The sequence below is a fragment of the Lygodium microphyllum genome, chromosome 13, assembly GCF_053477565.2.
Source record: "Lygodium microphyllum isolate KBCC chromosome 13, Lygodium_microphyllum_v1.1.10, whole genome shotgun sequence".
Classification (NCBI taxonomy): Eukaryota; Viridiplantae; Streptophyta; class Polypodiopsida; order Schizaeales; family Lygodiaceae; genus Lygodium; species Lygodium microphyllum.
In genome coordinates, this window is record NC_141147.1 from 112,065,257 (window position 1) to 112,089,744 (window position 24,488).

The 24,488-nt window shown below is 40.9% G+C and overlaps 1 protein-coding gene across 7 annotated transcripts in view; it reads left to right on the top strand.

Annotated features, from left to right (window-relative positions):
• Positions 1-24,488, top strand: part of LOC148027064 (uncharacterized) — a 110,873-nt gene that overhangs the window by 63,991 nt on the left and 22,394 nt on the right. For 6 of the 7 annotated variants that reach the window (XM_087691597.1, XM_087691599.1, XM_087691596.1 and 3 more), the window contains 6 exons: positions 17,418-17,500; positions 17,597-17,664; positions 17,742-17,841; positions 18,063-18,175; positions 18,250-18,426; positions 18,516-18,582. In XM_087691597.1, the coding sequence (XP_087547723.1) occupies positions 17,418-17,500; positions 17,597-17,664; positions 17,742-17,841; positions 18,063-18,175; positions 18,250-18,426; positions 18,516-18,582 (608 nt within the window). The remainder of the gene's footprint in view (positions 1-17,417; positions 17,501-17,596; positions 17,665-17,741; positions 17,842-18,062; positions 18,176-18,249; positions 18,427-18,515; positions 18,583-24,488) is intronic. The other variant, XM_087691601.1, reaches the window with a different exon arrangement.

Here is a 24,488-nt window from a genome sequence, read left to right on the forward strand (position 1 = left end):
TCAAATAAAGGTTGCTCGTCAAGTGCGTAGTACCCTAGCAAGGCCTGCAAAGATGATAAAATTGCTTTGAACTTTTTCTCCTTGTTTTGTTTGTTTGTTTGTTTTTTTGGTTGGTTTGTTTTTTCCCTTTCAACTATCTGTACTCCAGGGGAAGAAAAAGGGACGGTGCTACTGAGATATAGGCTTTTAGCACATCACTTCTTGTTGGGCATTCTCCAGGTCGTGTATCAGCTAGGTGAAAAGCCTCATCTCAGGAACTTCATTTGGTCAGGAGGAGATGGGAGTTTAGCGAGAGTGAAGGTGGCTTGGGATGTCATCATTCAATCTAGATCTAGAGGAGGGTTGGGGATCATAGACCTAGATAGCCAGAGCAAAGCCTTATTGGTTAAGCTCATTGTGAGGGGTTTACTTCCAGGTGAGGAGCCCTGGAAGAAACTTTTGATGGGGAGGCTAGAGGACTTGACACCTACACTTGGAGGACCATGGCAGTCCAATATTCATTGGATATTTTAGGAGATTAGCACGAGAGATTTAGGGAGGAGCTTTGAGGTCAAATTTGTAGCTGCCATTATTAGAGCATGGAGATCTGTATCTCCATGGCTCCACCAACTCCCCCTAACTACTATCGAAGAGAAGAGGAAACAACCTCTTCTCTCTAATCATTATTTGAGATCAGAGTCAGGACACACCATTGGGCAGCGGACACACTTATCATGAGGGAGATTCTGTTTACAAGTTGCTACATCAGTGGGGGAGTGGTTTGCATTTCACGAGTTACCACACGAGACTCAAAGGCAGAGACTACATGGTCTTAGGGGAGCCAAGGCTATGATTGAGGCCGTGATGGAGGGGGTTCCACTAGATTGGCAAACTGACACAGCTTCCTCTTAGGCTTGGATTGGTCTCTTCTCTAGAGGGGATATCCTTCTAGCAGCCTTGCATCTAGGAGAGACAGGACATTCATTTTCATAGTTGGGGAGGATGGCTGCCTCCAGTGAGAGGATTTTGACCTTAGTGGGGCTGCTCCAAGCAGAGAACTAGAGTAGTGGCACACTTTAAAAGGAAATGGCACATAGACCCACACCCAACCACTTGTCTTATAGATGGATGGAGATATTGGGCATACCAGAGGAGGCCTCTATAGAGACTTCAATGGGATCCGGGAGAGTGGGTGTGGAGGGATCCCTTCCTTGATAGACCATGCGACATCCCCTTTTTTGGCTATACCACTAGATTGGGACGGAGGATATAGATAAGCAAGATTAGAGCACAGCTTGTAGCCACCCCTCATTGGCAGAGAGAGGGAATCTCAAATGAGTTTTTATATGACTTTTAGAGGCGGCCACATGATAGCTTCAGGCCCAGGAAGATATCTCTCTTTCTATGGCTTCTAGCCCATAGGAGTTTAGCAGTTGGCACTTGGCTTAGATATGGCAAGCACCCAGTGGCATATGCGCAATGCGGTGAGCCAAAGGAGACATAGAGACATTGCCTATGGGACTGTCCCAGAGCCCAAGAGATTTGGAGGAGAGCTCTTAGGATAGTATTTCATGGTACAACGGAGTCCATGGTGGTGACATGGGGGGTTGTAGCTTGGCTCACAGATAGAGATCCAACATGCAGCTATGAGGACACTCAGGGGAGCATTTCCTTTCTCATCATTGGACAGCATCCAAGTAGGATTCCTACCCTAGACTACTCACAGACACAGTGAACTCAGGGACATTGTCACTGATGGGAGCTGATTTCCAGTATTATAGCTTGGTACATCTGGATTATGGGATGTAGCCAAGTCATTGATCTTCAGGATATATCCACTGGGAGTCTTTATTGACGATTTGGCCAGAGATAGTCCACACTCTCCGTGGGAGATGGGAGAGGATGCATGGCAACTCTGAGAGGATGAGGAAGAAAAGAGAGGCTTTCTTGCGGATTTGGGATTCAGACACCTTCTTTTATACTACCCCTCAGATGGCCTGACACTTTAGCCCACCAGATTGGTTGTTCACACAACCATTGTATCTTTCATGTACTTCGTTACCTTCACAGAGTTCCTTGTACGTTGTATTTACCTCAGGGGGGGTTTTTCTCCGAGGTGTTATTAATAAAATTCTCTTTTCTTGGGAAAAAAAAAGAGACGGTCAAATCCAACATTACAAAATAGAAGGCTATTCCAATCACTCATATTTGTTAGTGATGAAGAAAAAATGGAGGATATCTGCAAGATGGTGGTATAGAGGTCATGTCATGGAGACTGCCATAGAAGTTGTTGCGAATGTGGCAGATCCAAGTCAATTATTGTATATGCTTACAAGAACAAAATGCTAATACATGGGATAATGCAAATTGTCATGCTCAAGCAAAATGCTATGCAATGGTGCCACTTGGATAGTACCTATTCCTTTGGGGATATTTGCCAACCCGGTTTCAATCCTAGAGGGGAGTTACTTTGCTACTTACTACTTGGCTTAGTCTTGGTGTTGTTCTTTCCATGACCTTGCTTCACCTTCTAGGAAGTCAAGGCTTCCTATGAATATAAAAATTGGGGTTTTCTATAAAATTGATTGAACAACTTGCAAAATGTAAGAGTTGATATTCAAACTCATAGAAAGTAGGTAATTGGAGCTTTGAGATAACCATTTGGATAAAATTGAAATATTTTTGTGGCAACTCTTCATGAACAAAGTGACTTGATCATCGGCTAACTTGGACAAGCAAGTTGTGGCAAATTCAGCAAATTATGGTCGACACTCCGCCAACTTGATAGTCAAATCATCCCTCTCAGTGATTTGAACTCTTGGATTTTATGCTTGAGGTTGATACATTGCATTTGATTATGAGCCACGTGTCAACTAGATGTGCCAAATGCTTAGATTAAAGGTCAAAGTGTTGGAGCTGGGAGAAATTCAAGCATAAGATCCTACATCAACTCGATTATAGCTATAGTGATTCTACTCTTCCAAGAGAAAACAACCACATATGACTCTAGGCATGGATCCCGAAGGAGGTGATGTGAAGAAATACTCTAAACGTAGAAAACCCAAAACCAATCATATAACAAAGCACAAATTAATAGCACAGAACATAGTTAGGGCTAGGGTAACTTAGAGACAGTAAACACAATGAATAATGAAGTGAATGACTACTGAATATGTAGTGCTCACGCAGCAAATATACTTGTAGTGAATACTGAACCTCAAACTCTCACATCTCTGGGATCAAGGCAGAGGTTATGAGTAGGAGAGTATATTATACTCCCAATGGATCTTGAAATGCAGCAAAGCAACCTCCGTGTGACGAACACCAGCAAACACTACCATAGAAGACTGGATCTAATGCAGATAGATAGTCAGAGAAAGTGAAACCGGTCTTCTTGGAGAGGGTGGTAGTTCCCTGATTAAGTACTTAATTACAACAATCAACAAATAAACATAAATTGAAATGCACAATTTACCTTAATAATCTTGGACAATAGACACCTAGTTGGTCCAAAAATTGGCACTCCATTCGGTATTGCTTTAACCTTAATTGCTAATGGATTGAGTACAAGTTGAGATTCCACAATCTCCTTTGCTAATCCAAAAGCCCCTGGCTATACATACAATTAACAAGCAATTTGGGCCGATTGCCCCTTGATTTTCACCCAAGATTTGCACAAATGGAACTGCCAATTGGCCAAATGTTGCCTAATTCACAATGGATGGCCTAGCATCTGAAATCCCTGTCAATTAAACAAATCCTTGTCAATTCTCTTGTTGGCATGGGTCCCAAGGTGGCAATTAAACCCTAATTTTTGCAGAAATTTAGGGTTTACAATAGAGATCTCTCTGTTGTCCACCAAATTTGCCTGAGATCTGCTCAAAATGGCTGAGAAACGCAGAGATCTCTTGAGAAAAGGTTGGAAAAGGTGAGAGAAAGCCAAGATGAGAGAGAGATTTGATTTTCTTCGCAAGAAAACCCTAAATTCTACCTACCACTTGCTCGAGCCTGCATTGAATGTAGTCACTATTGCTTGGCACCTCCAAAATGCTGTCACCTAATCAACAATGTTGTTGCCAGCCCCTAGAAGGTGACTCCTTCTTGTCCCTTCCTTGTTGAGGCCCCCAGATGGCTGTCTTCTTTGCCGAAATTGTTGGTCTCTGATACAAAAATGGACCATCAGCTCTCTCTCTCTCTCTCTCTCTCTCTCTCTCTCTCAGAGCATCATCCACCCCTCTAGAGAGCAGTTACAAACTACTTTAGTGTAGCTGAACCCCCAGCCATGACCGCCCCAGACACTACATCTCCTATTGATAGGTGTTGCCAAGATACAACATCATGAGGCATCACAATTGGTAGAGCTACAATGCTACGCAGAGCACGATGCCCTAGAGTACCTACTCCGCGACATAGGCGTGTCCATATGCGCCACATTCACATCACGATCGCTGATTACAGAGGCAGATTGGCACAGTGACTCAGTTGGAGGTAGCTCACAGAGTCTTGGTGGATTCCATAGATTGAGGGGGAGATACCCTACACTCTTGATCTTTTTAAACTTAGTTTTTCCAACTTTTTTAGTTTCGATACTTCTCATTCCAATATACCATGTAAACTTACACGTAAATTTTATCTGCTCTTATCTGATGAGAGATGATGATACCAGTTGTATTGGTTATGGTCTCATAGGCCATTTTGGCCTTTTAGAGACGTTAATAGATCTTTTTTTCTTTCTTTCTTTCTCTTCTCTCTCTCTCTCTCTCTCTCTTTCCCCCAACCTATGAACTAACTAAATGGTTGAGACCCAACCCCCAAAAACGTTTTCTCAGTTTGTATAGGCATTTTTGTCAAGTGGCAGCCTTCTAAATTCATTTTTAAAGATTAGCCATTTAATTAATTTTTAGAATTAAATAATCCTGAAAATTAATTTCAACCTCTCTGATCTTGCCCAAAATTAAATGTTTCCATCCATAATTAAATTGGCTAGGCCATTTGCAACCTGGAGTGGTCCCTAACCTCTGTTAACCCTTAGACTGACATTAATAAATTAAGTAATGCTAATCCCTAGTGTCACTACCAACACTTATTAGCCAAATAACTGTCCTAGGGTCAAAACTGACATCAACTGACCCCCAAAGCCCAGTTGGCATAACTGATCACAACTTTTACCTTTGACACACACTGCATCCTCGGGGTCCTTTGGCTTGTTACCATGAAATAACTGCCATGTGCATCACATGTGCTTAATCAACCTTGCACATTTGTAAACGCCCCGGACAACGTAGTATGCTTAACAATTATGATATTCGCTTGTTTTTGAGATTTAATATAAAAGAGAATAAACACTTAAAGCTGAAAATGAAAATTACTCACAAAATTACAGCCATGAAAATGTAAAAGTAATGGAGACAAGATTGAGGGTTAAAGATGGACAACCCCCCCCCCCCCGAAGGAAATGTATTTCTGCTCAGCCCAAGTCCCTTAGGGAAGAGCTCAATTACAATCAACCTGAGAGTGAGGAGAAGTAATTCTCACTCTCACAAGATCATGCAAAGATGTACAAACACACATGCATTATCTATTATGCAATGATAAGAACTGATTTCTTTACAGTATAAGAGAAGAAAGAGGGGAAATCAGCCTTTCTCCATCGTTGATCAGCTGTACATGGATAGGGCTTGCTTCTTGTTGCTAAAATGGAAGAAAGAGCTCGAGAAGGAGGTGCTGTAATGAATTTACAGGCTTGCTGTCCTGTAAAACAGCAGTGATAGAAGAGGGAATATGGAGGAATTTGATAATGGAGAAGTGGGGGATGATGATGTGGATGGATGGGGCCAGTTTCTGGCTATCTGTGGGTGCTGTACATGAGTTTACAGCAAAGAAAAATGATGTTGAATGAAGAAAAACGAGCTCTTATTTATAGGAGAGGGAAGAGCTAGTACAAAAGGGGAAAGTGGAGTAGCACAAGACAAGTGTCCAGCCACATGTCATGAGATGTGACAAGTGGTGGGACACTTGGAAACTTGTGTGACAAGTGTCTTGATACTTGTCTCTTCTCTATGGCCTTCCTTTTTGGGTTGAATACTGTGAAGAATAGAAACAACCAAATTTAGTAAGTACAATCAGGGTACAGAATTTACTATTTTTAGAATGTCATCCCTATTTTTTAGGACTAGCATTTTTAGGCTAATTCGAGGCTCCTAAAATTTAGGGACCCCCCCAATATGGGTGTCATATGAAAGTTTTTTCCGTGTACATCGCAAAAACGGTAACTGTCTGTTTTGGCAGATCTAGCCCATACTTCAAGGCATCAATCCTTTCTGTGTGCGAGTCTAATCCTGATATGCGTGAGTCTTGGTCACAGGCGCCCAATCGGCCATATAGGTGGAAGTGTGAACTATCTTTTATCTAATCCACCGCGTGGGTCCACCATAACCTGTGACCACTCATCAGTGGCCAACTCCAATGCACTTTTCTTTATATCTAATTAGTGCAAAGGAAACAAATTTAATAAATCATTATATAGTCAAATTAATGAAAAAGGATACAAATTCTGTTTCTATAGAGTTGTGACAGCCCTTTGGCTTTTATTCAGCTGTCCTCAGCTGAAAAGCTTCTTGATATGGCTGAAGAATGTCTGGGTAATCCTTCATGAATTTTCCATCTACCCACTGTGCATTTGTTGTGGGTAGATTCTTGAATTTTAGTAAGAATTTTCGTGTCACAAGGCCACCTCTCGTGGTTGGATCCTTGTGAAACAAAATCTGTTCAGGTTCTAAGAGTTGCTGTGTTTCTTCAACTTTTGGGGGATCTTCAGTAATGGGTTCCTTTGGTTTTGGTCCTATGTAAGGTTTTAGCAAACTTACATGAAAAGGATTGTGTATTTTCCAATGAGCAGGAAGCTCAAGTCGATAAGAAACTTCATTTATTTTCTCAATCACTTTGAAGGATCCAAAGTATCTACTGGAGAGCTTTGGAAAAGATGAATTTTGACCGGAACCTTGTTTGAGCCTGCTTTTATCAAACTTTAGCAAGACATATTGACATTTTTCAAAAGTCAAAGGTCTTCTTCGTTTATCTGCTTGCTTCTTTTATCGCTCTTGGGTAACTTTGATAGTGGCTCGAACTTGATCCATTGCTGTTTTTAAATCTGAAGCAAACTCATCAGCAGCAAAAATCTTATCTTTAGTGTGAATAATTGGAGGAGGAATCACTTTACCTTGTACTGTTTCATTTGGAGCTTTCCCTGTGGATGAGTGCACTGTATTGTTGTAAGCAAACTCCAATAATGGAAGATATTTATCCCATTGTGACTTACGTTCACTAACATAAGCTTTCAATATATCCAAAAGAGTGAGATTCATCACCTCTGTTTGGCCGTCAGTTTGAGGATGAAAACTGAGGAGAACTTTAAAGTGGTTCCCAAATTCTCAAATAAAGCACGCCAAAAGTTACTTGTGAATTTGGAGTCTCTATCTGAAATGATCTCAGAAGGCATACCATGTAATCTGAAGATATGTTGAATGAAAAGTCTTGCAGCTTGTGCGGATTTCAATGTTTTATGACATGGAATAAAATGTGATTGCTTGCTGAATCGATCAATTATGACCCAAATCATATCATGACCTTGAGGTGGCATACTAGACAAGCCTCAATGAAGTTATGTGTATCTCTTCGTAATGTTGGCCAATAAAAGTAGCGCTCAATTGCACTTAGAGTGGCTGCCCTCCCTGTATGCCCTGCATAAGGGGGTTCATGACTTTCTTTAAGTACCTTTTGTCGAACAGGAAGAGTGACACAAAGGCGATTGTTCATGAGAAGGTAACCGTCTTTGATGGAATAATCTGGATGAGAACCTCCTTGCTGTAAATTTGACCTAATTGCTGTAAAATCAGTATCTTTATCATAAGTATTCTTCATCGTTTGAAAATCTTCATGATGAGCCACTGTAATAGTTGCAATGCGAGGCACTCTAGAAAGTGCATTAGCAACTACATTTTGTTTCCCTGGAGTGTACATAATTTGAAAATGAAACATAGACAAGAAATTTTCCCATCTTGCATGTTTCTTCTGCAAATGCTTTTGAGTCTTGAAATACTTCAAGCTCTGATGATCAGTTTTAATAAGGAATTCATTGCCTAAAAGATAATGTTTCCATATCTTCAAAGCATGAACCACTGCTAAGAGCTCCTTTTCATAAATGTCATACATTTTCTCCACATCATTTAGACGGCGGCTTTCAAAGGCTACGACATGGCCTTCTTGATTTAGCACTACACCAATACAATCACCGCAAGCATCTGCTTCCACCACAAATGGTTTTACTAAATCTGGAATGATAAGAACAGGTCCAGAAGTAAGAGCTGTTTTCAACCTTGTGAAGTCCTTCCATTGGAAAGAGGTCTTCTTCTTTGTAAGGTCATGAAGTGGAGAAGCCATATGTGCAAAATGCTTGATGAAGCGGCGGTAATAAGAGCATAAGCCAAGAAACGATCGCACCTCATGTACATTATGAAGATGAGGCCATTCTTGGATTATCCTGATCTGTTCAGGATCCATTTGAATCCCTTCAGAAGAGATGACATGCCCAAGGTAATTTATTTTATGCATGAAAAATTCACTCTTTTTACCATTTACCAAGAGTTGATTTTGTTGAAGTAATTGTAGAACAATCTCCAAGTGCTGATGATGCTCCTCTTCATTCTTGCTAAAGACAAGAATATCATCAAAGAAAGTACCGACATATTGTCGATGCTCTCTAAAGATGCGCTCCATCATTCGATTAAAGGTGGCTGGTGCATTGGTTAATCCGAAAGGAACCACCAAGAATTCATAAAGACCGTATGAAGTGCGGAAAGCAGTTTTGTGTACATCTTGTGGTATTACCCTAATTTGATGATAACCACTCTTTAGATCAATGCGGCTGAAAACCTTTGAGCCTCCTAGACGATCCAAAATGTCGTCAATTCTGGGAATAGGAAACCGATTCTTCACAGTGATTTTGTTGAGGGCTCGATAATCAATGCACATCCTGAATGTGCCATCTTTTTTTTGAACAAGAAGAACCGGTGAACAAAATGGTGAGCTACTTAACCTAATTAGCCCATGGTTAAGTAGGTCTTCAACTTGCTTTCTGATTTCTTCTTGTTGAGGACGGCTCACACGGTATGGTGCTATATTAGGAGGAGAACTGCTCGGAATAATATCAATATGATGGCCTTCTGGCCTTTTTGGGGGAAGCTGATAAGGAAGATCTTCCGAAAAACAATCTTTATACTTTTCCAAGAGCTGAAGTCGCTCTTGGTTTTCAGCATTCATATTATCTTTTACATCAGTGACATAAAGCAAACAACATTGAACACAATCCTTAATTGCTCTAGAGACTTGCATATGGCTTACCATAGGTATGGTGTCTCCAGAAACTCCAGCTTGGATCTCGTACTTCTTGCCTTGGTTGGTGAGTTCTATCTTCTTTTTCTGAGAGAAGATGGTTGAATCTACTCTATGATTCCAGGGCATGCCAAGAATCACATCGCAACCATCAAGGTATCTGATACAGAAGGTATCTTCGTCACTGTAGCCTTGAATTTGAAACTTGAGCTTGCCAATGTAGGGTGTCACAGTCTTCACTGTGTCACCTTCATTGGCATTTAAAGCTTGGCGAACTTCTGCCGGAGTGTCCATCTCTTCATTCTTTAATCCAAGCTCTTTAGCTAATTGCAAGGAAATGACATTTTCATTCGCCCCAAGATCTATCAAGAATAGTGCTTGCTTACCTTGCAACTGTCCCTAAGCTTTTAATAATTTGCGCATCTCTGGAGTGTGAGTTGTGTTTGCAACTACATCACTGATAGCATTGATTTTTACTAGCAACTTAGGCTTGTTGTCAAAAACCTTGCTTTGTCCTTTGTTTGGACATTGCTTCGCTATGTGGCTTGTTTGTCCACATTTAAAGCACTTCTCTTCTTTCATGAAGTGCTGCTTTTCTTCTTCGGAAAGTTGCTTTGCTTGTGGGTATAGATTGGAGCAAAATTGAGGAGCATTAGGAGGTGCATAGGGCTTCATCTTCTTTTGATTTGATGGCTGCTTTTGCCGCTGTTTTTGTCCTTCATTTGGGGCTGAATACTCCTCATTATCAGCTACTCTCTTCTTATCATTCTTTGGTGATTTGTTGCCATTGTGCTCCATTTCCCATGTCTCAGCATGGTCAATGAGTTCCCTGAGACTAGAACAATGATAATGATTAAGAGCAGTATGAAGTTTAAAATGCAAACCTCCTTGAAACTTCCTAAGCTTTTCCGAACTGCTGATCTTCTTGAAATGTTGAACCTTTAAAAGTAGCTCCCAAAAACTCTTGGTATAGTCACCAAGTGACTCATTTTTCCTTTGCCAAAGCCGATCCCATTCCATTTTTACATCTCTTTTGAAATGAACATGAAGAAATTGACTTTGTATCATGCGAACAAAGGACCGCCATGATTTTGGGGCAGCATGATCATATTCCAACCCCGTCCACCAAGTATGGGCTAAGTCGGTCAAATGTAAAGCTACAAACTTAATTTTTTCTTTTTCTTTATACTTGTCACGACCATACAAAATTTGAAATTGACGAATAAACTTCAGAAGAAGATCAGGATTTCGGGACCATCATATATACTGAACTTGATCTTCTTTTCAAGTTGAGATAGTGACTTAGTCTTTTTCTTCTTCTTATGCCTTCGTCCATGCCCGGATCTTGAGGTTGAAGATGATGAAGTGCTTGATGGGGATGAAGATGGAGACGAGGGTGAAGAATGTCGACGCCTTTGACGATGATGAGGTCTTCTACGAGAAGGGTGTGACTCTTCGTCACTAGAAGAGGGTCCATCAGAGTAGGCGCCAGATGACTTTGAAGAAGAGGATGAGCTTCGACGCAATCTCTTTCTTTGTCTTGAAGTAGAATGGGACTGCCTCTTTGGACTTCTTGATCGGCTCCTTTCATAGGTATGGCTTTGTCTCCTTGAAGCAGATGGGCTTCTTTCCTTGAATTCTTTGGGATTCTCAACTTTTTCTCGTTTGAGAAGTTGCTCACGAATTTGCTGATTTTCCTCTCTAAGACTTTGAATGGCTTGAAGGATAGCAATCGACTGATCCATTGAGACTCTAAAAATATGCTCAAGCACTCAATGCAAGGGCTAAAAACAAACAAACTTATAATTGTAAGCACTACCAGTGTTGGGGTGAGGACCGAGCCAAAGCTCTGATACCACTGTAAACGCCCTGAACAACGTAGTATGCTTAACAATTATGATATTCGCTTGTTTTCGAGATTTAATATAAAAGAGAATAAACACTTAAAGCTGAAAATGAAAATTACTCACAAAATTACAGCCATGAAAATGTAAAAGTAATGGAGACAAGATTGAGGGTTGAAGATGCCCGAAGGAAATGTATTTTTGCTCAGCCCAAGTCCCTTAGGGAAGAGCTCGTTACAATCAACGTGAGAGTGAGGAGAAGTAATTCTCACTCTCACAAGATCATGCAAAGAAAAATGATGCTGAATGAAAAAAAACGAGCTCTTATTTATAGGAGAGGGAAGAGCTAGTACAAAAGGGGAAAGTGGAGTAGCACAAGACAAGTGTCCAGCCACATGTCATGAGATGTGACAAGTGGTGGGACACTTGGAAACTTGTGTGACAAGTGTCTTGACACTTGTCTCTTCTCTATGGCCTTCCTTTTTGGGCTGAATACTGTCAAGAATAGAAACAACCAAATTTAGTAAGCACAGTCAGGGTACAGAATTTACTATTTTTAGAATGTCATCCCTTTTTTTTAGAACTAGCATTTTTGGGCTAATTCGAGGCTCCTAAAATTTAGTAACAACCCAATATGGGTGTCATATGAAAGCTTTTTCCGTGTACATTGCAAAAACGGTATCAGAATCTTCATGCGACTTTTCTATGCAAAGAAATGTGCATTTCAAGCTTTCAGCCCACACATGCACATTGTACAAGCATTTCATGATCATGCCATCTTGTTGATTGTAACTGTCTGTTCTGGCGGATCTAGCCCACACTTCAAGGCATCAATCCTTTTTGTGTGCGAGTCTAACCCTGATATGCGTGAGTTCTGGTCACAGGCGCCCAATCGGCCATATAGGTGGAAGTGTGAACTATCTTTTCTCTAACCCACCGCGTGGGTCCACCATAACCTGTGACCACTTATCAGTGGCCAGCTCCAATGCACTTTTCTTTATATCTAATTAGTGCAAAGGAAACAAATTTAATAAATCATTATATAGTCAAATTAATGAAAAAGAATACAAATTCTGTTTCTATAGAGTTGTGACAACATTTGATTAATAACTTAATCAAATGTTATGAACAAGATGAAAGTATCTCAAAATCTCATGTTCTTGTGATAGATCTGCACCTTGAAATCCTTGGAATCGCCCTCAATTGCACTGCATTGTGCCAAAGAAAACGCATACTGCATTGGAATTTCCATAAGGCATTACAATTACAACATTGCGCACTATTGTCCAACCATGCTACATGCCCCAAACTTATAGAAAATTTCCAGCCAGCATATACATAAGATAAAATTAAAAATTAGTCTAGAATTGTTGCTAGATATTCATTGGATGCATCCATAACTCACGTTTCTGAATTGTTTTGACTATCAACTATAGAAAAGGATCAATTCAGCATAAATCATGGCTAAAACTATCAATGGCATTTACTAACATGTTGTTGTCCATGGAACCAATTGTAAACCATTGAAAACTGAGCACAGTTTGATCATAAATTGATTACTTGCTGATATGAGAATTGATCACAAACTACTGCAAATGTGACCTCAAACTGATCACAAACTCATTGCAAAAACTAACCAGCAGTCAATGCAAAGACTAATGCAAAATTGATCCCAAGAGTGACCATCAATGATTCTTAAACTGATCAAAAATTGAGCTGAAACTGATCAAAACACATACTCATTTGCATATATCTCACAGTGACTAGTACACTAAGTAGTGATCTCATGGCAAACATACTGTTAGCACAATACCTTGGATGCATGCTAAATACATCCAAGATCCACTAGATACGAGAGTTGTCCACAACTGGCACAATGGAAGTGCTAACTCCCCCTTGAGCATGAGGCAATACTCCGGACCCTTACTCTGCTGAACCTAATTGAGCTCGAACTAAAGTCAGCTTTAACTGAAAGGCATCTAGGTAAAGTTGCGACAAGTGAGGATGGTATGCCAAGTCATCCTCCCATCCATTTGGCATCCATTGGTGAATAATTCTAAAATTTCACAAAGCATCTCTTGGAAACTTTACCTTTGACCTTTCTTTCATTATGTGCCAAACTTTGCTTGGGTACCAAAATCTCGTCTAGCTCCTCAACCTCAGGTTGAATTTCAACAGACATATCGTCTATCACATCACCATGAAAAGGCCTCAACAAATTGACATGAAAGACATTGAGTCTCCATCGATGTGGAGGTAGTTTCAGTCAAAATGCCACATTGTTGATATTCTCCAACACCTCGAAGGGCCATAGTATCTCATACTGAACTTTGGATACAGCCATTCTCTTTCTTTTATCTTTTTCAGCCTTGCCTTTTCAAAACACAGCAATACATAATTGCTCTCTACAAACTGCAAAGGACGCCTGTGATGATCAAGTGCCATCTTTTTTTTTTCTTGTGATCTCTGAAGTGCATACTTTATCTTTACATAGGCTGCATCCAAGTTTTTCACACAACGGTCAGCCTCAAGGATCTTATCCTTAGTTTGCAAGATAGGTGATATCTTCTTGCTAACCCTTAACCACCTCAAATGGAGCTCTGCCAGTGGAACTATGTACTGTGTTGTTGTAACCAAACTCAATCAAGGGCAAATACTGCTCCCACTGTGTCTTGTGGTTTGCAACATAGCATCTCAAAAGGTCTAACACTATGGAATTTTCTTTCTCAGATTGACCATCTGTCTACGGATGGAAGAATGATGAGAATTTCAAGGTGGTACCCATAATCTTAAACAATCCTTTCCAAAATAAACTGGTCATCCGAGGGTCTCGATCACTAACGATCGACTCTGGTATACATGATATTTAAAGATGTGCGGCAAAAGTAATCATTGCATATGATTAGTCTTTATTTTCTTCCTCACCAAAATGAAATGGGCTTGTTTGCTAAACCTGCAAATGATAGTCTTTATCCCATCATTTTTTGTAGGTGTCCTAAGAAGCTCAAACATAAAGTCCATTGCAATGCTCTGTCAAGGTCTATCTAGAATAGGCAAGGGTTGCAATAAACTCGAAATCTTTTGCTTGTCATGCTTTACCTTCTAGCATACGATGCATGTTCTAATAAACTATTCTATATCATGCCTCAAAACTGGCCGATAAAAGAAATGCTTCATTGCCTTGACCGTGGCATCAATACCTGTCTCGCATACAGAGGAGCATGAATTTTAGTGATAACTCTAGGCCTTAAGTGCTTTGTGACACACAGTCATCCATGCATCATCAGAAATCCATCTCTTAGCACAAAGTGCTCATGTCTCTGGGAATTGCAAAGCTGATCATAAACATTAGCAAAGTCGGAATCAACAACATATTGCTCTTTCATGGCATCCAACTCAGAGTGATAAACCATGTTGATGGCTGAAATTTGTGGCTTACGTGACAGTGCATCAGCCACAACATTCTTTTTACTATCAATATGTACAATCTGAAAATGAAACATAGAGAGAAAATTTACCCATCTCATATGCTTCTCTGACAACTTTGTCTATGTCAAAAAAAGTATCTCAAAGTTTGATGGTCTATTTGCATTGTAAAATCAGCCACCAACAAATAATGTTTCCATGTAGACAATGCATGAAGTATAGCCAAGAACTCCTCATAGATTTGCGAATTCTTTTTTGCACCATGGAGAATTCGGCTCTCATAAGCCACAACTCCGCCATCTTGCATAAGAACAACCCCAATGTTGTTACCACATGCATCACACTGAACTATGAATGACTTTCTTAGATCGAGCAACACAAGCACAGGATTTGAAGTCATCTTTTCCTTCAACTTTTCAAATGTTGGAATTTCCATTGCTATCCATCTAAATGGCACATCTTTCTTCTACAAAGCATGCAATGGAGATGCAATTTCAGCAAATCCACATACATACTTCTTGTAGTAAGAACATAAACCCAAGAAGCTACGGATCTCATGCACATTTCTCAAAGGTGGTCATGATCTTATTGCCTAAACCTTTGCAGTGTCCATGCGAATGCCATCAATCGATACAATATGCCCTAAAAAGTGGATTTCATACAAAAAGACTTCCCTTTTGTCGTAATTGATAACCAACCTATACTCATGTAATTCATTGAGCACAATGTCCAATTGTCTTCTATGCTCTATCTCATTCTTTGAATAGATAATCATGTCATCAAGGAAAGTGTCCACAAATCCTCTACGTGGCCTGAAGATGTGATCCATTATCCGATTAAAAGTGATAGGGACATTCATAAGCCCAACACGCATGACAAGAGACTCATATAGCCCAACTTGTGGATGGCCAGTATCATTAGTTTTGTGCATCGAATCTAAAGGAGATAACTCAACCCTACCTTCAGCGGGCGGTAGCAAGTTGGGAGGCGCACTCCTGATCCTTTTTATCCATGTTTAGCTATGGAGATTGGAGCGGTGGTGTGAATGCATTCAAAGGCATCTACCCCTTGTGTTGTCCCTACTCGTCCAAATGAGCTTTCCAATCAAAGGCCAAGGTTTCTCAAAGAGTATCCAACTCTGATACCATGTGAAGAAATGCTCTAAATGTAGAAAACACAAAACCAATTGTACGACAAAGCACAAACTATTATGTAAAGAGATAGTCGAGTGTCAAAGATAAATACAAGTGTATGACGGATAATGAACGAATACGATGCTCAATGTAGTAAACACACTACACAGGAGTGAATACAAAACATTGAACTCCGGTGTCTCTGAAAGTACTACAGCAGAGATGAGCTGCAGAGTGTGTCATATTCTGAATGGATCCTAAAATGCAACCAGCAGCTTGACCAGCTGCTGTAAATGGCAGAGAAGAGGTATGCAGGCTGCATTGCCCCAAAAACACTGGGCTGACAATGTCAATGACTGATCTGGCAGTGAAACCATCAGCAAACTGACAATGAGCAGCTCTAGTAGTGATTGTATAGGCTAGGCAGCAGCTGCAGGCTGAAAAGGCTATTGTCTAGAGGACAAGAGATAGCAGGCTGATGATGTGGTAGCCGTCTGGTGATGGGTGATAGCAAAATGCAACAGTTTGGAGGTTGTATTCCCCTTCACCATTTGTAGTTAACATTACCTCTCTCCTAGACGAGTGCCAATCCCATGGCACTACTCACCATCATAGGTAGTATGCTTCAGCATGCACTAGAGCTGTGAAATACTTGAGACATCAAGATGTTGAACTTGGAGAAGTAGCTGTACTTGCTGATGAGGGATGCCACTTGGTACATGGTGGTTGGTGGTAACAAAGTCGTTGAAGAGCTTATGGTCATTGGCAATGCTCCTAATTGGTAGTCCCTTTTGGTTGGATAGAACTTGCATGAGCATGGGGTTATGGGTTGTATAGAAAGTGGACGAGCCATTATTTTGATAACTAGATGATGATATAGGAGTTGTCATTGTCTTCTATACCTACAATAGAAAGCCTCTCAAGCGCTCTCTTTTGATGGGAAGTGCTACTTTTCTTTTCTGTGCACAGGACATATTTAATTGGTTTGGAACACCGGTGCACTCCAAGCAAGCCTAGAGTGTTGTCCTACACTTGAGGACCCAAACCATGCATAGGTTAGTGGGAATGAATATGTGCATATTTAGGTAAGTACTCAGCTAGAAAACAGCTCCATTGGTTCTTCCTAATGACTTGGTCGATGAAGAAGGAACTTAGAGTTGGAAGAGTTGTTGCTGCTGAGAAAAAGGGTTCTTGAAAAGGGGAGACACACATTGTTTGGTTGGTCATTGCTGTAGGCAGGGACTCCCACAATCAGGAATATGACAACAATTGTGGAGCATGATTTCCTTAAGTGCCTTTTCTTCCTTGCTCCCAATTTGGTAATTTAATGAATTTTTTTGTAATGGCATGATTTGGGGCTGTTTTAAAAAGCTAATTGAATGGTTTGAGTTGGTAATGCATTTCTTATCTAAACATACTTGTATCATTTGCAAACTCCACATCAAGGAGCTCCTCAAACTCAAGGATGGGCAACTTGATGCCTCTATACCAATGGAGTTGTTTGTAATATGTAAGTTAATTCAAAAGAATCTAGTTGGTGAAGTCTAGACAAGTTTATAGTGTGCATGATGTACATTGCTCATGGTAACGATAGCTGAATGGGTAGGACCTTGATCTAATAGATGCTAAGAGAAAAGTTGATCAGGTGCTCTAGTGGTGAGAGATTGTTCCTCAACAGGTCTAAATTTAAAGGAAATGAGATTTCTCCTCGGGAAGTCTCAGCACAAGGTATAGATCATCAAACATATCTCCATGTCACTTGCCTTTTTTTTTTTGAGCATGATTTGTGTTCTATTTTGCTATTGAGTAGTGGATGTATTTCAGGAGAAACCTTTCAAGATGAATTGAGCTGGTCCTTCACTATTGATGCAGGTGTCCCTAGCGAAAATGAGGTAATAGACCATAACACTTCACACTTGCTTTTAGCCATACGGGGCTTTTAAATACCAAGCGTTATCTACTTTTACAGGGTGTAACAAAAAGCACATCAAGGATGGATAGACTATGGTCTACCAATGTCTTGACTCCAACACTCTACACTTCTCACTTGCAATACAAGAAAAACTCAGGTGCAGGTTCCACTGATATGAGCAAGGGCATTGTTTTGTAGACACTTCTTTCTCATTTCTTGAACTTTTGCAGTTAAATGAATTGCCTCATTTTTGTTGTTGTTATTGTTAAAAAGCAGTGATGGTTTTGCCATGAAAAATTAAGTGTTTGTAATAGAAATGTTTTTTTTGTATGTGGTGTTCTAATCTGAATATTCATCACCCCTTTGTACCTCTAACAGGTTCAGTTTCATCTCAACTAGAAGAGGACTCATACGATGCTCAACTTCCACAAACCAAAGCAAAACATGATTTGCATATGAACTCTGCTCTTGTCAAACCTGTTTGGAACTCGGTAGTTTTCTTCAAAAAGTTTGTGTTGCTGAAACTTTTTTAATACTTTCTTAAGTTTTTGGTTACCTGTTGCAGGCTGATATTCAGCAGGCTTCAGCCACTAGACACTGTTCACTGCCATTGACATCATGCAACCCTCCATGGCTATTAACGATGGACTCTCAAGCTACTGGGAGTAGTTCTAAAGATGGATGGGATTTTCCAGAAGAGGACCATAATGTTGCAACCTACAAGAGAACTACTAAAGCGAAGGTAGTAGTGATTCCTAGTTTCACAATGTGAGTGCGAGATGTTTGCTTCAATGGTCACTTCAAAAGATAAAGTTACCAATGCTTGCGCAGGCTGATGTGATAGATAAAAGTGATGATTTGCAGAGTAACGCAAGTTTGGAACTTCAAAAGATTCAAGGTCTTAATTCATGCTTTCCTTAAGTTTCTAGAAATACTATTGGGAGTGAAATTGCAAACATGTATCCTCAATTTATAACTTACTGCTTCCAGTTGCATTTTTAGTTAGTTTAAACAACAATGATTATTAGGTGAACGAAAGGCAAAATCAAAGTTTAGTGATCTTCAAAACAGAAGGGTAGTTGATAGTGCCCATAGCATACATATTTTGCTATCACACGTGTCAGCTACAGAAAAAGATATATGCATCTCCTCAATATATATGGTAATAGGTCGAAGAAAATCCTGTCATTCAATATCGGCGTATAAAGATGATAAATAGCCCTAGATTTGATGTGGTTTCACATTGGATGCATGTGGCTGATTCAATTGTTGAGCTAGCTAATGCAACTATCTGAGAATTTGTTTGAAGGATAATCTAAGCCTTACAATGTGGATCAAGTGCAGGAAAGGGCTCCATAGATTTATAGCTGACCCCACAACTCACAACCCACAAGGAATCCGATAAAGTCTCCTAGTTGTGCGGAAGGACATGAACACCCCACGGCTGACAAGTAGCATCAGCAAATAGAAGTCAAACCTAGACATGCCATAGGTTTGAATTTGGGGCGATCCTCCTATTTCCCATCCAAGGAGAGCAGCTGTGACACAACTAACAACTCTAACTAAAAAAAATTATCCATCGAGTGATCCTACGTAGGATGCCAACTCTCCTTTCGAAGAACCAGGCATCAAGAACAAACCAAATGGTTTACCAAAGAGAAAGGTGTCGAAAGGTGGGCATTAGAGTTAAGAATGTGCCACCATGAAGCCTGTATGCTGGTATTACCGTGGATAAGGCTAGGAGGTATAATCAACCCTTGCAATCCCAAGGACTAAAGATCAGGTTCAATGTAGTTGACAAGAGACGACTTTGCAACATTGACACGAAGAATAGAAGCATGACCAAAGAGATCCCGAACATCCAATGCCTTACAAAGATTGTCCCTTTTTGCATTAAGGATCATGGAGGTGTCATCGACTGGAGACCCAACAATAAAATGTTGTCCAAAAGGGACAAACTAGATAGTTGCCCAATGGCCACCATATGAGATAACATAGTAAGCACCAGATGAGTTGCCGAAGCAAAAAACAAAGGCCTCAAATGGCAGCCCTATGTAACCGAGCATTGAACAAGAATGGGATTAGTGACACCACCATTTAACATTACTTAGGAGTGCTGCATCTAGGACATACGCAGCCCAAATCCCATAATATGTATAAGTTCTGCAATGAAGGACCAATCCAAATAATAAATGCCCATTCCAAGTCTAGCTGCAGTAAGAACACTTTTTGATTGGAATGCCTGGCATAGTCAATCCCCATTTGTACATTTAGTACATTATGCAATATGTTCTTGCCCCTGATAAATCCATACTGATTTGGGTGCACAATGTCAAGGAGGCACTTGTGGAAGCGATTGGGCAAGACTTTGGAGAAGTTTTTATACCTCGACCCCATTAGAGAGATGGGTTTCCAATGTTTCAACATGAAGGGAGAAGGCACTTTTGAGATCAAGTTAATGACTCCCTCCTTTCACGATTTGGCAAAAGTCCTGTTTCCCAAGCTTGTGGCACATGGCGGTCAAGGGTTTCACTAGACTAGTGGCATAAGTGTCAAAAATATGGTTAGTGAGACCATCCCAACCAAGACTTTCATCCATGGGTAAATGCAATAAATACAACCATCGCCTCATCCTTATGGATCTCTCTCTCTCTCTTTTTTTCGTAAAAGATCTCTCTCTCTCTCTCTCTCTCTCTCTCTCTCTCTCTCTCTCTCTCAATTCCACCTTGACACCCAAAGTATGTGGCATGCATCCAAATGGACTACCTAGGAGGGCCTTCAGGGCCTCTAGACAACTAGCTCAGGAAGGGTGAGACTTCATGGTATACATAGGTTTGAGCAGTGGCTCACAAAATATGGGATCGACATGGACCACCTCCCCCCTTTCACTATGACCTTGACTCCCCCTTCATACTCCTCTTCCACACTGAGAGGAATTTAGTCATGCGACAGGACCTTTACTAGGTACACATACAACATTCATGGATTTCACCTTGGCAGCCCCTTTCACCAAAGATGGCATATTAAAAGGACACAGGACTTTTGCCAAATCTATAGATGCATCTATACTAGGAGGGCACACAAAGTACTGGCTCCTCTTGTACGGAGGAACTTCACAGGAATCCATATTTTCAGCATAGACCTTCAGATAATAGAAATATTTCTGCCATCAAACAATTTCAGTTGGCTTTCCACAACATGCAAAGCTTTAGTGACAAGATTTATGCTTGGAAGCAAAATCCAACTGCTGCTGCTGTTGTTGCTACAAATAGGTAGTAAAAGTCTGCAACAATTGCCTTACATCATCTCATGAACCCATAGGTAGCATCTTCCATTCTGCAAAACACTTCTGTAGGCCTTTTCACATCGGTTCACCAAAGATGTCGAAAGATTAGTCTTGTTTGGCCTAATAACCACTAGGGTTCTGGCAAGAAGAACAGTCAGAAGAAAAGCAGAGAATCCGCAAAAGAACGAGGCAAGGAACAATTGGAACTCAGGGAATTGACAAGAACCAAACTATAGTTTGTATTTATTGTATTTGAGCTTTGGCTTAAATTCAGTACAGCACATACCATCCCTTTCAAACAATAATTCTGAGACAATAGCTCAGAGCAAACTGGATTCGATTCAGCCCAAAAGCTTTATAATCTGCTATATTTTGAAGCATACAGGCTGTTTTGGTCCTGATCTGAATTATGCTCGTCTAAAACCATAATTGGGGTCAAAGTTACATTGTTTAGAGCTTCAGCCTAAAAATCCCTATTTTGAGTTAGCAACAGCAGTAGGCAAGACAAATCCGAATCTGTTCACAAAAAACCCTCAATCGGAAGCACAACAAGCAATAGAATCAACCTAGATCACGGCAGAACCTTCTGAGCAAGCAGTGAACAGCACTGAACAGCCAGATATCTCTGAACAAAGCAGTCCACAGCAGTCCAAAGACTCTCAGATCAGTCCCTCCACATGCATCAATCAATCACAATTGGTCTTCTCCCTGTCAAGTTTAGTTCAGCCCTGCTTTCTTCCAGTTTGGTCGCCGGCAAAAAGCATCCAATCCCTGTCAAAAACCACACTGCAGTAGGCGCCCCATTTCAGCCCGAAAAATGCGGTGCAAAAAACAGGCAACTCCTGTTGGACACATCTGTGTAAAGTGCTCCTCCAACTTGTCCTGGCTCAAAAACAAGGTCACTTACTGCCTAGGAAAGGCCTTGTTACTTGGCAACCAACATCCAGGTGTAATCTAACTTCAAACAAACTGACAGACAATCACAGACAATTCAAAATTCAGCATGAACAATGATAGACAAGTCCCATGATCACACAAAAGGAATCCAATCATTGACAGACATCTTGTAAGTTTTCAATATATAGACACAGAACCATGTGACAAGGGGACTATCTGTCCCCTTTCTCTCTTGCCTTTGTCGTGTTTTGCATAGCCTTCCCTTGTGGAAACAGGGTGACAGGCAGCACAGGACAATAAGATGGCGGTGCAAGTGAGTATAGGGGGGCAGTGCACAGGTGGCATCCAAATCAGCTGAGCGGTGTAGGTCAGGTGATGTGCAAGTTAGCTGGGCAGCATAGGTAGCATGTAGGCCAAGTGGTGCATCCAAGCAGACACACAGGCGGTGATAGCAACCCCTTGGACACTTCTAAAAGGAGAATTGAAGATGATAGCATCCCAAGTGACCCAATTATGCCAACAACCCCAAAATTTGAAAAAATGAAACATAATCTTCATATGTGGCTGCACTGGAGTGGGATATTTTGGCTTGGTGAAACCCAATCAAAGGGGTGTAGCAATTGACTAGCCATAGCTCTCCAACTATTTGACAAGAGAGTCCACATTCTCCTGGCTAAAGGGCAGGAGATAAATCTATGACATGAGCATTCCACACTAGTTGTGCAAAAGAAGCAGATGATCCTTAATCATGAGATGGTGAACTTGGTTGGCTGAAGCCTTTTGACCGTTAAGATGGCCACCCAGTCTTGCCAAGGATGATCAAGTACAGGTACAGGAAAGTGTTGCATAGGCTACATCATCTTGTCTAGCTAACCCCATAGCTCACGATACCCACGAGGAATCCGATAAAGTCACTTGGCTGTGCGGAAGTACATGAACACCCCACGGCTCATGAGAGTGGCATTAGCAACAAAAGGCAGACCTAGGCACACCATACGGTAAAATATGGGGCAATCCTCGTGTTCAATGACTTCCTCCTTCCATGATGTTGGCATAAGTCTTGTTTCCCAAACTTGTTGGCACATAGCGGTCAAGGTTTGCAATCATCTCATCCTCATAGGTGTCACTTTCCAAGGCAACATGGACGTTTGGCGAAACTTTATCCGTGACCAAATGATAAAAAGCCACATGAGTGTCAGAGATTTGTGTAGAGGGGGTGTGAGCTGAGCCAAGAAGATCTAGAAAATAGTTTCGGCACATTTGAAGAATAGTCTGTGGATCCGTGACCATGTGACCCTTCGGATTGCGAAGTCTAACCATATTTTCTTGAGCAGGGGAAGGGTGCAGACCCCCATTGAAAGAATTTATGGGTTTGGTAGGAGGCATCTTGCAAACTTTCTGTTAGAGATTTTAGTTTGGCTTGCTGGTAAGATCTCAATTAAAACTACCGAATAAGATCCACCAATCTTGCAACCAATGGAGGCAGAAATGCAGCATATGCAACACAAGAAGCAATGAACGAACCAAGCCCAATAGTTCCTCTGTCGCTTGCGTATGCTATCTGCAAAGCGATGCATGCTGAATGCCATATTGCTGAGCATCTCGAACTGCAGAGAAAAATGTTTCGATAAGGCATTTTGTTGTAGGACTTGCATATCCAGGATCTATGGCAAAAAGGCATCATCATGCATGACATTATGAAGGATTTCCAACTAAGTATTTCTAGGCAAGGGATCATTCGGAGCATTGAGACCAAGACCTCCCCATCAAGCACAATTTTAACCACCACAAAGCGACCATGCATATCATTTTTGACAAGGACCGGCCGAAATCTCTCATAAACCACCATGAGTACACCCGAGTAATGTCATGTAGAGTCCCCAGCATAAAATAGACGAAAACCATGACAATCTACAATATTTCCTACTTCAGCATGACTTTTGTGTGCAAGGGCGCACAAGACATCCCATTGATTTTCGTGCAAGATGCGCCACATATCATGTTGCTTGCTATGTGAGCAGATGCTATGCACATTCCAACTAGCAACATTCATATGTAATCAGGAGCAAAATCAAGGCCCAAGTTGGTTATACCTCGACTTGTTTTTGCTAACAACTCAAGCACTCCCTCATCCAAAAAATCTGCCAATATTGCAAATGAGTTCATGTGTTGATTCCTTGATTTAGAGGTAGAGGGATCATTCCCTTCTTTGGAACTAACTTGGGATAACACTGATCCCAAGGAGCAATCACCTTACCATGTGTGTCAAAAACAAGTCTGACAAGAGGATCTTTAAACCAATCCATAAGGGTTTTCATTGTAGAAGCATGTTGTGGGGCCGAAGGGACCATATCAGTAGATGTACGTACCATGGGCTACTTATCCTTATATCACACAAAGGTATGCAAGGAGTCCTAAGCAGTGCTGAACTTAGCAGTTGAGATGTCCACATTAATCCTTTTGTTTCTTTTAGAGTGTCTCTTCTGGTGGTTGATCCTGGGAGTGCATAGATCTTTTCCCCTTTCTCTATATTGATGGATGTTGGAGCCTCCTCATCTTGAAGGCCTTCAACCATGAGATCTTCCTCAACCACTGGTGGAATTCTTGCCTTTGGAATTACC